The sequence below is a fragment of the Saccopteryx bilineata genome, chromosome 6, assembly GCF_036850765.1.
Source record: "Saccopteryx bilineata isolate mSacBil1 chromosome 6, mSacBil1_pri_phased_curated, whole genome shotgun sequence".
NCBI lineage: Eukaryota > Metazoa > Chordata > Mammalia > Chiroptera > Emballonuridae > Saccopteryx > Saccopteryx bilineata.
In genome coordinates, this window is record NC_089495.1 from 23828600 (window position 1) to 23847068 (window position 18469).

Sequence of the window (18469 nt, forward strand, 5' to 3'; positions counted from 1 at the left end):
CGCTGAGCCAACCGGCCAGGGCCTGTTACTATGTTTTTATGTTATTAATTTAATTTTCCTTGAGGTTAATTATTGTCTTTTTCTTTTTGCTTTGTTTGGTTTTTAGTGTTCCTGTTATTAATTTTTCTTTTCTCCGATTCTCAAACTCTTTTTGTTTGTTTGCTCTCTTGGAGAGTTACTTGACTTTATATTCCCTCCTATCTAATGAAGTTCTAATTTTAGTTATCAAACTTTTAGTTTTTATGAACTATTTCTTGCTCTCTTCTTTAATATATAGCAGTCTTTTCTTGTTTCATGAATGCAGTATCTCTACTTACCTGTGATGATATTCATTTACAGTTATTTTGAACTTCTTTATGCTTACGATAGCATTCAAAGGCAAAATGTTTTTTATTTAACATTTTTCATATGTATTTCTGCTTTAGGGTCATGTTACCCAGAGTTTTGCCAGTATATATGATAAAATTTATTTGTGCAATAATTTAAAATATCATTTTGCAAATAGTATATTACTATAAAGATTTCCATAAATGCTAAGATGAAGGTTAATATAATTATTTAAAACAAATTTGTAATTGTCTTGAGTAATATGACATTATTAATTCTTTGCACTGGAGTTATCTTTCCTCAGGTTCAAATCTATTTAGTTTTAGTGATGGGATTTGATAATTGTGAAAATGTAATCTTCCTTTACATTGTAGATTTTGAATTCTTGCAATAGAGAAATTTATAAACAGTTCTTAAATAGCAAACATCTTCTCCCCTTTTCTCTCCGAAAACAAGAATTTATTGAAATTTGTCATCTTTCATATAGGCTATTCTATATCATTTCATTTTTATAACTTTTCCTCTTTATAATTAGTCAATGAGAATGCTGCTTGAGAAATTGGTTTTCTATCTAGTTTGCTGCCACCTGCATATCATGCCACGTTGTTTGCTCATTGAGTGTTATGTATCCTTCTTTTTGGAAGTCAAAAACAAAATTACTTATTTTTGTTTGTTTGATTTTGAAGAATATTGTTAATAATTTGATAAATCTCATGCTAACATTCCCCACCAATTAAAAATTAGTGATATCACAGCAAAGAATCATAGCTTGTATCCCACTTGGCTAATAAAAAAGTGTTACCTTATTTTTGTACAGATAAGGAGTATTTTCTTTCAAAGCATTTGGTTGAACAGGAAGATCGGACAAATGCTATTCTTAAGCACACCAATTTTAGGTATACCAAATGTAATTTGATGAACTCAAATTACAGTTTTAACTTTACCACTGTGATGAATGTGTTTGACCTAAAATGTTTAAAAATCTAGGCTGTCATAGAAGTAACAATTGCCTTACTGGTATTGGGAAGAATAAATGTTAGTGTGAGACTTGGAAAGATAGTCTCATTTTGGGGTGAAATAAAAAATGAACTTGGAGAAAGAAAAACTTGTATTATTTATTTTCTTTTTAATATTTTAGCATCCCGGTGCAATCCCCAGGAAAGTCTTACAAGTCATCAGAACCTATTATTTTAGCTCAAGAGCAGGAGACTCAGGTAAGACTTCTGTAGAAAAGCAGTTAGTTTGTGAGAGGATAGCTATGATTCTGTGCATGCTGAAAATTCTGTTTCTAGGATTTTAAAACTTGTTCTTCAGTTAAGAGTCTGAGATAGAGTTCAGTTTACTTGTCATCCAAAGGGGAAATGTAAGATCTGAAACTCTAAAAATGAAGGACTAGATTTTACTATGTACACTTTAAAAAATACTGAGTTGTTTCTTTGTTCTTTGTTCAGACTATATTATATGTCAAATTGTTGGATGCTAGGCAGAAACATGCCAATAAGGTGAATATTCCTCCAGCTATTCTGGCAACAAATAAGATACTGATGGATATGGCCCAAATGAGGTAAACTACCTGTTTGTTTATGTCCTAACTTAAATTTCTCCCAATGTAAGAGCTTTGTAAAGTATATCTTAAGTGATGATGACTGTTGGTGACTTCCACATTTTCCATGCTGCTACTGGTGATCTCTTCCTTGAGCTTTAGTCCTGTGTGTCCATGTGAATGAAAACCAACTGTCTTCAGCAAGCAGGTCCAGTACATAAAAAATCTGTCAAAATCCACCAACACTCCATACATGGATTCCATGCAACTACGAAAACTCTTCTGAACTCCTTGTTTTGGTTAGTCATCCATTATGGTCCCAATCACACATGTCTGAAACTTCTGGTATTGCTTTCACTCCTCTGACCTGTGTCCCCTTCATACTGTTATTTTGTTTTTGGACTTTTTCACTTAAGTGTTTTCTGTGTGTCTGTCTCTGCCTTCCTCACTTGTTTTAGTAGCACTTTGTTAGTTTGGATCTTTACTCTTGGACTTTTGCAAAGGCCTTTTGGCCAGTTATTCTTTCCTGAGCCTCTCTCTCTTTCTGTTTCATTTGATAAATGACTACCAAATTAATCTTTATTATGTTGTATTTCTGCTTACCTAGTTTACTGCTGTATTAATTTATTTAGCTTACAATTTAAGACCCTCCATTTATGGACTTAAACCTACTTTTCCATTTAAGTGACAGAATTTTAAATGTGTAATCTTACTCAGGTATTTTTTTTATCATGTGTTGAAGACCCCTTTTCAAATTCCATAGACTTAATTAATTAATTAATTAATCTTTTTTTAAAATTTTTATTTATTTATTTTATTTTTTTGTATTTTCCTGAAGCTAGAAACGAGGAGAGACAGTCAGACAGACTCCCGAATGCGCCCGACCGGGATCCACCCGGCACGCCCACAAGGGGGCGATGCTCTGCCCCTCCTGGCCGTCGCTTTGCCGCGACCTGAGCCACTCTAGCGCCTGGGGCAGAGGCCAAGGAGCCATCCCCAGCGCCCGGGCCATCTTTGCTCCAATGGAGCCTCAGCTGCGGGAGGGGAAGAGAGAGACAGAGAGGAAGGAGAGGGGGAGGGATGGAGAAGCAGATGGGCGCTTCTCCTGTGTGCCCTGGCCGGGAATCAAACCCGGGACTTCTGCATGCCAGGCCGATGCTCTGCCACTGAGCTAACCGGCCAGGGCCAAATTTATTTATCTTCTTTCCCAAGTGAAAGGAGGGGAGATAGAGGGACAGACTCCTGCATGCGCCCCACCGAGATCCAGCCAGCATCCATCATCGAGGCTGATGTTCTGCTGATCTGGGGCCATGCTCACAACCAATCTATTTTTTAGTGCCTGAGGTAGAGGCTCCATGGAGCCATCCTCAGCGCCCAGGGCTGATGCACTCTAACCAATTGAGTCATGGCTACGGGAGGAGAGGAGAGAGAGAGAGAGAGAGAGAGAGAGAGAGGGAAGGAGGAGAGTGAGGGGTGGAGAAACAGATGGCCGCTTCTCCTGTGTGCCTGAGCAGGAACCAGGACATCTACATGCCAGGCCGATACTCTACCACTGAGCCAACGGGCCAGGGCTGGCCATAGATTCATTTATAGTGGTGCTTCTGCCTGGTAATTCCATCTGTGGCACTTATCATACATGCTTTATTTATTTTTTTGTTATTAGTGACATACATTTATTATTTAGATTTTGAACTCTGTATAACAATATGTTCCTCAATTTTTTTGTGTCTTTCAAAACACTTAGCACAATGCTTAATAAACACTATGTGGTTAATAAAAATTAGAAATTATTTCCAAAGAAGAATTGCTTGATAATTTTATTTGTTTTTTATGCTTCTTTTAAAAAATTATTGTTATAGAATCGTCATGGGGATGTAAAGTATAGCATAGGGAATAAAGTCAATAATATTGTATTAGCTGTAAATGGTGTCAGATGGGTACTAGATTTATCAGAGTGATCACTTTGTAGGTTATATTTATATAAATGTCTAATCCCTATGTTGTACAACTGAAACTAGTATAATATTGCATGTCAACTGTAATTGAAAAATAAAAAAATTATTTAAAAATTGCTTATGTCAATAAGTTTTATCCAAGAGATACTTCATTAGTGTAGGATTTTCTAATATCACATAGTACTTATATCTTATAATAATTATTTCATTAAAATAACTATTTCATTAAAAATAAAAATATTCAAAGACCATACTGTAATATAAATATTTAGTGAAGATATCGAAAGGAAAAGGAGTAACCATTAGATTGGCATATTTTTTATAGGAGTATTCATCACTTTTATAGGAGTAAATATTAGATTGCCATTATTGGCGTATAGTCTCTTGGCTTTTGGATACAATAAGAAATAACTGAGTTAAAAGACTATAAAGGGGTTAGGTTTATTGTTACAGGTAAATATAAATACTTTATAGATACTGCATGAGACTTTCTGAGTTTCTTAGCCGTTCAGTTGTCCTCCATTAGTACCTCATAGTTTTTCTTTTCAAGTCTACAAAAATAACAATAATGACAAGATCAGGAATAGAGTAGAACTTTAGCCTATTTATGTTAATGGCCTGTTTACCAGTTAGTACTGTGTTTTTGTGGTGGTGGTGGTGGTGGTGGTGGTATTTTTATTCATAAATTATTAAAACTGCCAAATACCAGCCATGTTGCCAGAGTGATAATATTTCAGTGACTTATTAACTTTTAAATTTGTTTAAATGACAGACCTACCACAGTGGAAGATGTGAAAAGGATCGAAGGTGTGTCTGAAGGCAGAGCTACTATGTTGGCCCCCCTGTTGGAAGTCATCAGACATTTCTGTCAAATAAATAATATTCAGGTAAAATACTGTGGTTTACAGAAGTTCCAAAAGAATAAACATTTTTGACAATTTCAGGAATACTTCTATAAAGCAACATTTTCTCCCTTTATTTTCATTTCCACACCAGATATTTAGAAAATAAATTCACATTGTTTTTGCAGTAAATCAGCTAAGAACGTTAGTTACCGTATTTCCCCATGTATAAGAGGCTCCCATGTATAAGGCATACCTTAATTTTGGGGCCAAAAAATATATTACATAAAGTTATTGAACTCAAGTTTTATTCATCATAAAATTCATACAACTCCTCATCACTGTCAAAACTCTCATCCATTAGCTTTGTCCTCATCTGTGTCTGATGACAAATCACTGTCTTCATTTACTGCCTCGTCCTCAGTTCCATCTATGGCGTTTGAAATGCCACGCTTCTTAAATGACTTGACAGCCTCTGTCTAAGACACACCCAGTGTCTGGACCTCAGATTTTCCTAAACAGGGTGCGTCTTATACACGGGGAAATACAGTACCTAATTTTTAAGATGGTGCTAAAGTTGTCCAGGCTGTTTATGTCTATTTTGTTGGGAGGTTTTGCTTTAAAATTTGAATAAGTACTGTATTTTAGGTTAATAAGTTATTTACCTTCAAATATAGATAGAAATTAAAGCTGAAAAACTATCCCTGCCATTACCTGGTAAAGAGCCCAGCACTTTGTTTTCCTTACTGTTTGTCGTGTTCCCTAGTTCACCTCCCCTTCCGGTCACGCTGCCTTTTGCTATTAGGTATTCCGGTCGCGCTGCCTTTTGCTATTAGGTAGTCTCATGGACTCCTCTTTCTCCCAATCCTTTATTTCCTGTTGCTCCACCATTTACGACCATTTCCACAGGGTTGTTTGGGTTTCTTCCGTTCAACTCCACATGCAAACTCTAGCACCGAAGGAGATTGGATCTCACTTTAGAAATCATTCTTGGCCCTGGCCAGTTGGCTCAGTGGTAGAGCGTCGGCCTAGCGTGCAGGGGTCCCGGGTTCCATTCCCGGCCAGGGCACACAGGAGAAGCGCCCATCTGCTTCTCCACCCCTCCCCCATCCTTCCTCTCTGTCTCTCTCTTCCCCTCCTGCAGCCAAGGCTCCATTGGAGCAAAGATGGCCCGGGCGCTGGGGATGGCTCCTTGGCCTCTGCCCCAGGCGCTAGAGTGGCTCTGGTCACGACAGAGCGACGCCCCGGAGGAGGGGCAGAGCATCGCCCCGTGCTGGGTGGATCCCGGTCGGGGGCATGCGGGAATCTGTCTGACTGTCTCTCCCTGTTTCCAGCTTCAGAAAAATACCAAAAAAAAAAAAAAGAAATCATTCTCTAACTCTAAGTAGAAAACTCTTCTGTCTTTTGTATGTAGCATATCTTTTAATATAGGATATCTTTGGCAACTTCAAATTTTCTTTTTATATTTTTATACAAGATATCGTGAAAATTCCTTATATTTCATATTGGATATTTTGAAAATGAAATTATAATTTTTTAATCATTTGATAAAGAATTTCATGCCAGTGGTAACTGAGTAAGTTTTCTCTTTGGACACCTGATGATAGGATCTTTTTTTTATGCATTAGTGGTTTTATTTAATAATCAAAGAATTTTGCCCCAACCCCTCTTCAGAAGAATAATTGGAGTAGGGCAAAAGATGAATGCTACAAAGGGTAGATATGAAACTTTTGATCCTTCAGGATAGGGGAAATGGCTGTTAATTTCTGGTGGTTAGGAATTATGCCTGGACTAATCTACAAACTGAAACCATTTACTAAAGAAATAAATTAATAAACTTCAGTGTTTATTAAGCCAGCTTTGTGATTCACCACTTTCATTAAGCTAACATATTTACTTAAAATTTTGAAATAAAATTAAATATTGTCATAATACAAATCAGAGTTATAAATATGAGGACATGGGTATTAAACTCATTAAGATGGCCATTTAGGAAAAATAACTTAAAATCATTTTGTAGCCTGACCAGGTGGTGGCGCAGTGGATAGAGCGTCGAACTGGGATGCGGAAGACCCAGGTTCGAGACCCTGAGGTTGCCAGCTTGAGCCCAGCTCATCTGGTTTGAGCAAAAGCTCACCAGCTTGGACCCAAGGTCGCTGGCTCGAGCAACGGGTTACTTGGTCTGCTTAAGGCCCGCGGTCAAGGCACATATGAGAAAGCAATCAATGAACAACTAAGGTGCCACAACAAAAAACTGATGATTGATGCTTCTCATCTCTCTGCTTTCCTGTCAGTCTGTCCCTATCTATCCCTCTCTCTGTCTCTAAATAAATAAATAAATAAATAAATAAAATCTTTAGTAAAGTTAAAAAAAATCATTTTGGAGAAATACATTTTATGAGAATTGTTTTTATTTTAAATTTATTTTATTTTACTTAAAAATATTTTTATTGAATTTATCGGGGTGACATAGGTTAATAACATAGAGGTTTCAGGTGTACAATTCTACATATTGTGTTCCATCTGTGCACTGTGCTGTGTGCACCCCCAGTCAGGTCTCCTTCCATCACCACTTACCCCTCTATAATCTTTTCTCCCTCTCCCCATCCCCTTTCCCTCTGGTAAGAGCAATGCTTGGAGAGGCATTGCTTACTTTTGTTTTTCTGCCTTTCCTGTTTTTATGTTTTCATAATTGATTGTTCTCTGTTTACATAGTCTTTTATCTACATAGAGTATGATTTGATTAGATGTTTTGCTTATTAGAGTCACATTCTAGCCCTACCTTCTTGGGGTTATTACTCTATTAATTTGCATAGGATTTAGATTTCCTAAAGCCTGTAGTCAGTCACACATTTACAGAGGATGATCATGTTTTTGTCCCATAAGTCCTAAAATCTTTGTGTATTTACCAGTGTAACTCCCAGTGGTCACATTTCTAAGACTGGTATAGGACACCCTGTAGTTGCCTCCAGGTGTAGACTACACTGTAGTCCTGAGGAATCTGGTATAGGACACCCTGTAGTTGCCTCCAGGTGTAGACTGCACTGTAGTCCTGAGGAATCTGGTATAGGACACCCTGTAGTTGCCTCCAGGTATAGACTACACTGTAGTCCTGAGGAATCTGGTATAGGACACCCTGTAGTTGCCTCCAGGTGTAGACTACACTGTAGTCCTGAGGAATCTGGTATAGGACACCCTGTAGTTGCCTCCAGGTATAGACTGCACTGTAGTCCTGAGGAATCTGGTATAGGACACCCTGTAGTTGCCTCCAGGTGTAGACTACACTGTAGTCCTGAGGAATCTGGTATAGGACACCCTGTAGTTGCCTCCAGGTGTAGACTGCACTGTAGTCCTGAGGAATCTGGTATAGGACACCCTGTAGTTGCCTCCAGGTGTAGACTACACTGTAGTCCTGAGGAATCTGGTATAGGACACCCTGTAGTTGCCTCCAGGTGTAGACTACACTGTAGTCCTGAGGAATCTGGTATAGGACACCCTGTAGTTGCCTCCAGGTATAGACTACACTGTAGTCCTGAGGAATCTGGTATAGGACACCCTGTAGTTGCCTCCAGGTGTAGACTACACTGTAGTCCTGAGGAATCTGGTATAGGACACCCTGTAGTTGCCTCCAGGTGTAGACTACACTGTAGTCCTGAGGAATCTGGTATAGGACACCCTGTAGTTGCCTCCAGGTATAGACTGCACTGTAGTCCTGAGGAATCTGGTATAGGGCACCCTGTAGTTGCCTCCAGGTATAGACTGCACTGTAGTCCTGAGGAATCTGGTATAGGACACCCTGTAGTTGCCTCCAGGTGTAGACTACACTGTAGTCCTGAGGAATCTGGTATAGGACACCCTGTAGTTGCCTCCAGGTGTAGACTACACTGTAGTCCTGAGGAATCTGGTATAGGACACCCTGTAGTTGCCTCCAGGTGTAGACTACACTGTAGTCCTGAGGAATCTGGTATAGGACACCCTGTAGTTGCCTCCAGGTATAGACTGCACTGTAGTCCTGAGGAATCTGGTATAGGACACCCTGTAGTTGCCTCCAGGTGTAGACTGCACTGTAGTCCTGAGGAATCTGGTATAGGACACCCTGTAGTTGCCTCCAGGTGTAGACTACACTGTAGTCCTGAGGAATCTGGTATAGGACACCCTGTAGTTGCCTCCAGGTATAGACTACACTGTAGTCCTGAGGAATCTGGTATAGGACACCCTGTAGTTGCCTCCAGGTGTAGACTACACTGTAGTCCTGAGGAATCTGGTATAGGACACCCTGTAGTTGCCTCCAGGTATAGACTACACTGTAGTCCTGAGGAATCTGGTATAGGACACCCTGTAGTTGCCTCCAGGTGTAGACTACACTGTAGTCCTGAGGAATCTGGTATAGGACACCCTGTAGTTGCCTCCAGGTGTAGACTACACTGTAGTCCTGAGGAATCTGGTATAGGACACCCTGTAGTTGCCTCCAGGTGTAGACTGCACTGTAGTCCTGAGGAATCTGGTATAGGACACCCTGTAGTTGCCTCCAGGTGTAGACTACACTGTAGTCCTGAGGAATCTGGTATAGGACACCCTGTAGTTGCCTCCAGGTGTAGACTACACTGTAGTCCTGAGGAATCTGGTATAGGACACCCTGTAGTTGCCTCCAGGTATAGACTACACTGTAGTCCTGAGGAATCTGGTATAGGACACCCTGTAGTTGCCTCCAGGTGTAGACTACACTGTAGTCCTGAGGAATCTGGTATAGGACACCCTGTAGTTGCCTCCAGGTGTAGACTACACTGTAGTCCTGAGGAATCTGGTATAGGACACCCTGTAGTTGCCTCCAGGTATAGACTGCACTGTAGTCCTGAGGAATCTGGTATAGGACACCCTGTAGTTGCCTCCAGGTATAGACTGCACTGTAGTCCTGAGGAATCTGGTATAGGACACCCTGTAGTTGCCTCCAGGTGTAGACTACACTGTAGTCCTGAGGAATCTGGTATAGGACACCCTGTAGTTGCCTCCAGGTGTAGACTACACTGTAGTCCTGAGGAATCTGGTATAGGACACCCTGTAGTTGCCTCCAGGTGTAGACTACACTGTAGTCCTGAGGAATCTGGTATAGGACACCCTGTAGTTGCCTCCAGGTGTAGACTACACTGTAGTCCTGAGGAATCTGGCTAACGGAGTTTGATTTTAGGCATTCCTAGAAACTCGAGGCCAATGTGCCTGTGTTAAAGTCTTAGATGGAAACACTGTGTTTTCATTTAATAAAAATGTTCTTTGAGAATCTAGGGTGCCTAGAAACCACCTGGAGGTCTTAGGTCTCGTGGTGTTGTGTGGCTTCTTGTTCGCCACGCTACAGTTGTTCCAGGTAGCTGTGAGCTCACCTACCAGCTCATTCTTCATTTAGGGTAGGAACAGACTAGTGTGGGTTACAGTAAACTGACGTTAAGTTAGTTCTTTTAACTTAATTCTTTTAACTTAGTATTTGGCTTTTATGTTTTGGAAGATAAAGTTGGCATTTTGGAGGGAAACTCTTCATGTATTTATGTGAATCCTACATCATATAATTGTAACTAACTTGGTCTTTACCTTTTATCAAGCTTTAAAAAAAATTCTAGTTTTTCTTCATCTTATTTTTTAATCCTTTATTTCTTTTTTCTTTAAATGTTGTAATGAATCATATTTGAGAATTTACATAATGCTTCAAGAGCCACAGTTTCTATGTCTTTTTTAAACTATATGTATGTAATTATGATGTTTTTCTTTAAAATATGTTAGGATTTGTGGCTGTAGGTCCTAAATGTGAATATTAATTATTTTTATTCATTTATTTAATATTCACTTTCAGCGGGGTTAGAGGACTTAATATTTACAGGCAGAATGGTTCACATTATAGCTCATTTTTTATGCTCTTTTACTGGCTAAAGGGAAGACTAGAATTATCTACTTCTATAACCATTTTTACTATTACAAATATTTTATTAAAAGCTTATTTCCTCTAGCCTTATTTTACCTTTAGAAATCAATATGTAAAAACAACAACAACAAAAAACCTTTTGTGGGCTCCTCATTAAAAGGGATTTTTTCACTGTTCCTTAGAGGATATTTTTTGTTATTTTTTTCCCCTAGTACCTACTGATCATATTGGATAGTCTTTCTATTATTATATTGATATTATTATGCATCATTTGTGCTACATTTAAAATTTTGTAGACTGACCTCTTTTCAAGTACAAAACCTGAAGAAGAACAGAAGGAATGTCTGGTGGCAAAAAGCAAAGAATGCCTGCTTTCACCATCTGCGGCCATTGTGTATTCTTTATTCCAGGAAAAAAAGATGTCTTTGGTAAGTGTGACTTTCATGTTAGAGGGAATTTTTAAATTTGTCTAAACACATGTTTTATCCGCTTTTTAACATTAAAGTGACTTGGGATACATTTTTTCTGGTTCTACAATATTTTATATTGTTTCATTTTATATTTAATTTAGAACAGAATGTCATTTTCTTTTTCTGCTGAGCCTATTGCTCTGTTAATTAAGTAAAAAGAACAAGTATAGTTTGGCCATTATTATCTTTTAGAGCAGGGGTAGTCAACCTTTTTATACCTACCGCCCACTTTTGTATCTCTGTTAGTAGTAAAATTTTCTAACCACCCACCATAGTAATGGTGATTTATGAAGTAGGGGAGTAACTTTATAAAATTTATAAAGCAGAGTTACAGCAATTTAAAGCATATAATAATAAGTACTTACCAAGTACTTTATGTCGGCTTTTCGCTAAATTTGGCAGAATAAATCTTTATAAAACAACTTACTATATAGTTAAATATATCTTTTTATTTATACTTTGGTTGCTCCGCTACCGCTCACCATGATAGCTGGAATGCCCACTGGTGGGCGGTAGGGACTAGGTTGACTACCACTGATTTAGAGGTTCTGTCAGAGGTGCTGATAAACATATTTACAGCTTAGGAATAGTAGAGCCGCTATATTTTAAGACTACTCAGATTAGTAGTTATAAAACTGTTAGTATATGTATTTATAAGAAATAATCTCCAAGATACGTTATTTGGTAAAAAGAAAAAGGAAGTTGCAGGGCAGGGTGAAAAACAAACGTGTAAGTGTGTGTGTGTGTATGCTTGTATATTCATCAAGTTACTTTTTACTCTGTATCCTCTGGAACTGTTCTACTTTTTTAAACCATGCCTGATGCTCTTTGGAAAAAATCTAATTACTGTGAAAAATAACCATACTTCATATTTCTTCACTGTTCTGGCATAAATCCTAAGGCTGTTGAATGTTTTTTTTTTAAATACAGTACAAAATGGAGAGTATATCTTAGTAAAATGGGGACAGAATGAGGCTTCCAGCTAAGTTTAACTAACAGGAATTCCTATCCTCTCTGACAGTAAATTAACTTAGAACAAGCTTTTTGGTCTGATGCCTGGTTTTTCTATTCTGCCTCCATCCTCTGGGCCACATTACACACTTTTTATACTGGTTAAGGTCCAATATATGTAAATAGGAATAAATAGTTCAGAGCTTGTCTTAATTACTTAATAGGAATTCTAATTAGATAGTATTAATAAAAGTACTTTTCCTTAATAAAAAGTAGAGAAGCCATTATATAGGAAACCAAATAATTCCATTGTACTATTTTAGAAACAAATCACATTATTAATAGGAACTTAAGTTCTGCCTCTTCAATAGTAACTTAAATGTACATGTTAACTATGCTTGTCTATGCATAATTTGACCATATATGTATGGTATAACTGAATATAGTTTTTTCAGAAAATTTGATATAGCCTTCAAATATTTTGAATAATGTGTATGCTAATAGCCATGATATGAGGTTTTATGTATTATATACTCATGATTAAAAATGTGAAGAGTAGTAGATCTTCATTTATGTCTTTTGCTGTTATTTGGTTGTATATTATTATGTAATATCATGGTGTAATTATGTCTATCTCCCAGGAGTCTGAGACGGTCTTGCCAGTTAACTACAAAATAAACATGCCTAAGGACTAATTAATCAGGAGCAATAATACAATTAGTTTTAGGAAATTTGATGCCCGGTATCAAGTAACCCTAATATTATGCACACATGGTGCACACTGTCTAGGAGAAAAGGGCAGACAGTTAATGAAAGAAATTTAAAACCTACCTTTGAAGGATGAAAATATTGCTTTAAAGGCTCGATTCTATGAAAGTATTTACACAAATATAATCCAAATTCAGACTTTCAGGATGTATTAAAAGAGAGTATTATGAAATAATTTAGAGCTGAGTGACTAAACTCTTGGAGTGTTGAAAAAATGTTTTATCTAATACATACCTTAAATGGATTTGGAGCTACATTTGTTTTAAAGCTACAGAAATATGTAATATTGTCCTGAATTAAACACAGTTGATGTTGGATATGATTCCAGGCATATGGTAACACAGGTATAACTGTGATATGTTTACCCTATGAATAGAACTAATTTAAAGTACCTACTAAAGTCTTCTCAGGAACCTTTAATAGAATGCATTTGGAGCCTAAGTTGTCACTAAGCATTACAGAGTCTGTCTTGGAAATTCATGTAACTAAAGCACCATGTATTATTTCAAGTATGTAGAATATTGGATTGTATTTTTACTATACTTTCAAAGGACATGGCAGCTTTTAGATTTAACATAGAATGACTACTCTCTGCCACTACAAGGTGTTTAAAGTGAATAATTACAGAGAGATGAGGTTTAATTTCTTAGCTAATGCTGAATGAATTTGTTTTATTCAATATAAGAATTATAAAAAGAATCTGTAGAGTTCTGTAATGTAGGCAGTTTTAAAGAAATTGTTGATTGAAATGATAATTTTAAGTGAAGGTTTAGTACCTTGTATATTTCTCAGTGAACATTTTTCACCTAAAGGTTTTGGGTACTTTCATACACTATAGTGGACACTTTATAAAACTCACTGGTTGTGCTGCTGCTGTTTCTCCAGGAGAGTATAGCTGAGAACAGGATTCTGCCTCTCACAGCAGTTGGCATACACTTATCCCAGGCGGTGAAAGCTGGCTACCCACTGGATATGGAGCGGGCCGGCCTGACTCCAGAGGTTCAGAAGATCATTACCGATGTTATCCGAAACCCTCCCATCAACTCAGGTGACAACCATGACCTTACCCGGCAGCCTTAATGACTTGAGTCATTGGACCCAGAGGAAGTAAACAAGCAACCCACCAATATTTTTCCGGTTAACAACATCACCCCTTTATGCTACTATGAAAACTTGACTTTTGTAAGACTTTCTGTTGTTTTAGTAAAACAGTCTTCTTCCCATTATCACTTAGGGGAAAGTCTGAGTCTGAGAAATTCTTGTTTTTCTTTTCAGCTTCCGGTGACAATTTACACACCTACCCCGATACAGTACACTTTCATTCTTTTCTCGTTTATACCTCATCACTTGAAAAAAAAGTTGTTTTTATCTTCATTCCCTAAAACTTACTGACTGCTAGTTTTTCCCTAGAGCGTTCTGATCCTTGCCGTTGATATCACGTAAGTAGCCTTTCCGGTCATTACAGTCAGTGCTATCTGTCACTAAGACTTTGAAAGGGTGGCCCAAGGTCTCTAGGCCCTTGTGGGAGGGTTTTATCTCCTCACTTGGCTACAGGACCTCAACGGGGCTCACTTTTTAATGTGCCCATTAAATTTTTTAAATTTATTGATTGATTTTTAGAGAGTGAGGAGTCTGGGGAGAGGAGTGGAGAGAAACATCGATTTCTTGTTGCACTTACTTGTGCGTTCATTGGCTGATTCTTGTATGTGCCCTGACCGGGACTTGAACTTGAAACCTTGGTTTATCAGGACAGTGCTCCAAGCAACTGAGCTATCTGCTAGGGCTTCATATGCCTATTTTAAAATTATGGTCCCTTTTTGAAGTAAAGATGAGGTACATTAGAGGATTTTCCCTCCTAAATGTACAAATATAAACTAGTGTATTAACTCAATAAAACTGATAAATTTATTCAGACTATTAGGCCAGAGGAGCAGAGATACAAAAAGGTATAACTCCAAAGCTGCAGTGCAAATAATTAATTTTTTTGTTATCTCAAATTCTTTCCCACTTGGGAGTAACTATATGACCCTCCCCCCCAACATTTGGAAATAAGAGGAATAAGATCACCCTTTAAAAGCACAATGAATACTATACTTGATTGATCAGAACAAAGGTATTCAAGTCACTTTAAAAGGCAGTGTTTGGCCCTGGCCAGTTGGCTCAGTGGTAGAGCGTCGGCCTGGCGTGCAGAAGTCCCGGGTTCAATTCCCGGCCAGGGCACACAGGAGAAGCGCCCGTCTTCTTCTCCACCCCCCCTCCTTCCTCTCTGTCTCTCTTTTCCCTTCCCGCAGCCGAGGCTCCATTGGAGCAAAGATGGCCCGGGCGCTGGGGATGGCTTCTTGGCCTCTGCCCCAGGTGCTAGAGTGGCTCTGGTCGCGGCAGAGCGACGCCCCGGAGGGGCAGAGCATCACCCCCTGGTGGGCAGAGTGTCGCCCCCTGGTGGACGTGCCGGGTGGATCCCGTTCGGGCGCATGCGGGAGTCTGTCTGACTGCCTCTCCCCGTTTCCAGCTTCAGAAAAATACAAAAAAAGAAAAAGAAAAAAAAAAAAGATATTACTCGAGGAACCATCTTAACAACCAATTCTGCTTCTCTGTCACTTCATAGCTTTCTGGTCATTCTTTGATTTTTCATGTAGATCTGTCTGCAGGAAATGTATGCACTAGCCATGCTAATCTGGGTACTCATCTATGTGATCATTGTGGCTTCACATTTATAAATTAATAAATTGCCATTTTGTGAACTTGGTTAATGTGGGTTTATTAAGCTTAAATTTGGTTTCTAATTTCTAATCTGAGGGCCAAGTTTTGGACTGTAATAAAATATTAAAGGCAATTTAGCTGTGAAACATCTTATGAGCAAAGCTAGCCAGCTCTCCTGGTCACATTCCAATCTTCCTAATTTTAGCAGTCATTTTACTAGAAATTAAGGCCGAGGAAGGAAAACAGTCGTCACTTAGTAGGCTCGGAATTGCAGTTATATAATAAATACCCTTTTTCTCTCTAGCGTAACATGAAATAGTCACAGATGCAGATGCCTTCTTGATTTTAAACCCCTGGAACTTTCTTTTTCCTTTATATATGTGTGTATATATATATACACATTATCTCTCAGGACTCAAGAGAAATGTGTGTCTTTGAGGAGCTGTCGGGTAGCAGGAGTATTCTGTGAAAGAGGCAATTTTGTTGGTGCTCATTTAATTGCCTTCCTTAAATCCTGAACATTCGTGGAAGATGTTAGTCTAGTTAGTAAGAGCAAGGATTCTGGTAACAGCCGATCTGTTTGGCTCTGCCATTTCAGAGCTACGGTACCTTGGGCAAATTACCCAATCTCCCTAAGCCCCAGTTTCTTCCCCTCTAAAGCAGAGAGGAATAATACACCTTTGTTACAGAATTGTGAGTAATAATTAGGCACTGGACAGAATGGTCTGGCCCTGGGTAAGCACAGTTTGCCCTCTGGATCCATGGGTTTACATCTGTGGATTCAACCAACTACGGATTGCTTAGAGATTGATTCCTGAACAATACAGTATAAAAGCTATTTACATTGTATTAGGTATTATAAGTAGTCTAGAGAAGATTTGAAGTATATGGGAGGATGTGTGTAGGTTATATACAAATTCTACACCATTTATATAAGGGACTTGATAAGGGGGTCCTAGAACCCGTCCCCCACTGATACCAGGAACAGCTGTATTTCATAAATGGTGGTGGTGGTGATGGTGAACATGATAATCGAAGAAGTAGATGGTAAGATCTGATGGCTTCTTAAATATGCCCTTTATAATCAATACTTTATTCTGTTTAGTGATGAATTAAGAAAATATGAAGTTAATATATAAGTGTAATACCAGAAGGGAGGTTTCAAAACTGTATTTTATACAAACAATTCAATAATTCAAGCAGGTTATAATTTTTTTAAGTATTAAAGAATTCTTGAACAAATATTCTTGAATGACATAAAAATAGATGTTCTAATTTCAATTCACTATTGGCAGAGGAAGACGGTAGAGGAAGATGTAAGATTTGTTATCCAGCCAGGTATTGACAACATCTGTTTTATTTGGCTATGGTGAACAAGCCAGGTGCGGCTAATTTGCTTTCTTAATCGTATAGTTGTAAAGTTATAGAATTTTTTATTTGGAAAGGAAATTGGAAATCATTATATTTTTATTTTCCTACTCCCACCCTGTGTCAGAGATAGAAATTTGTGGACTACGGAGTTGCAAATTGTTTTAATATCATGGCAAGGTTAATGACCAAGAAAGTTTTTCTCTCTACTACACCAAGTTGTATTGCCAACTATTTAGGAGAAAGAAATATGCAGCTTTTAATCCTAATAGAGGATTTGGGTTTATAAATCTCTAATTGATGAGTAAAATAAATATACTTAATTGTACTTATCATATTTGTTTTACTATCTTTATATATCTAGTATCTTTAAATATTCTTTACTATATCTAGTACTCTACATTCTCAGTTTAGAAATTTCAATTTCTAATACCTTTTTAAATTAAGAAATATTAAAATCAAGCAGGATATATAAACATGAAAAGTTCTTTATATTTGCACAGCCTGATTCAACAAATATCAGTAAGATGAGAAAAACATTTGTAATCATTTGTGACTAAAACATGAGTAAAAACATTTGTCTTTACCACTGTCTACTTACTGCAAATACATTTGCTTCTTTTTTATTAAGTGAGAGGCAGGGAGGCAGACATACAGACTCCTGCATGTGACCCCCCCACCCCCACAAGCCCCCTACCTGGCGATGTTCTGCCCATTTGGGGCTGCTGCACTGTTGCTTGGCAACCAAGCCATTTTAGTGCCTGAGACAAGGCCATGTAGCCATCCTCAGTGCCCGGGACCAACTCGCTCAAACCAGATTTAGCCATGGCTGCAAGAGAGGAAGAAAGAGATAGAGGGGGAGAGAGGGAGCAGGGAGAAGTGACCATCGGCTTCTCCTGTGTATCCTGACTAGGAATTGAACCTGGGACTTCCACACACTGGGCTGATGCTCGATCGCTAAGCCAACCGACCAGGGCCGCAAATACATTTTCATTCCGATTTAATATTAAAATTTCAATATTAAATTGAAATTCCAAAGAACAATGTAGAATACTTTTCAACATGTATTTTATCTTTCTGTCAGTACAATGTTTGTAGATTGTACACATAACATGAAAAAAGGTATTGTAGTTTATTTCTGAAGCCAAGATTGAGAAAGTTACAATTGAGAGAATCATGAGCTCAAAAATTTATTTCTTTTAATTGTGTATTTTTATAGCCTGTAAGACATCGTTTATAGATGTGAAATTTTATATTTGAATTCTTTTTTTTCTTGATAAAAACTGTTCTTTTATTGGATAAATGTGTTATAAATTATAATGAGAAATGAAGATATATACAGTATATTAATAATTCAGTGATGTTATTTTTTATCTTTTATTTAACTATAGCCATATTCCATAATTCATTGTTTTAATGAACAAGTTTGGCATTTAAATTTCACACAATCCTAATTTGCTAATTTTCTATATTTTATTGTGGCATAATTTTTACCTAAAAATAGGGTATTTGAATTGATAAGTAATATCTAATTTGCTTAAGTAGGTTCTGTCTTTGTAAACTTAACATTTAAAGGAATTCTGTACCTTTTTATTCTTTTAGTTTTATTATGTTTATGTAATTTTTAGCTGCTGCTT

The 18469-nt window shown here is 37.7% G+C and overlaps 1 protein-coding gene across 5 annotated transcripts in view; it reads left to right on the forward strand.

Moving 5' to 3' along the window:
• The window catches only part of WRN (WRN RecQ like helicase), a 141750-nt gene that overhangs the window by 107608 nt on the left and 15673 nt on the right, over positions 1 to 18469 (forward strand). For all 5 annotated transcript variants that reach the window (XM_066235107.1, XM_066235108.1, XM_066235109.1 and 2 more), the window contains exons 28-32: positions 1466 to 1541; positions 1779 to 1891; positions 4598 to 4712; positions 10872 to 11003; positions 13650 to 13812. In XM_066235107.1, coding sequence (XP_066091204.1) covers positions 1466 to 1541; positions 1779 to 1891; positions 4598 to 4712; positions 10872 to 11003; positions 13650 to 13812 — 599 coding nt within the window. The remainder of the gene's footprint in view (positions 1 to 1465; positions 1542 to 1778; positions 1892 to 4597; positions 4713 to 10871; positions 11004 to 13649; positions 13813 to 18469) is intronic.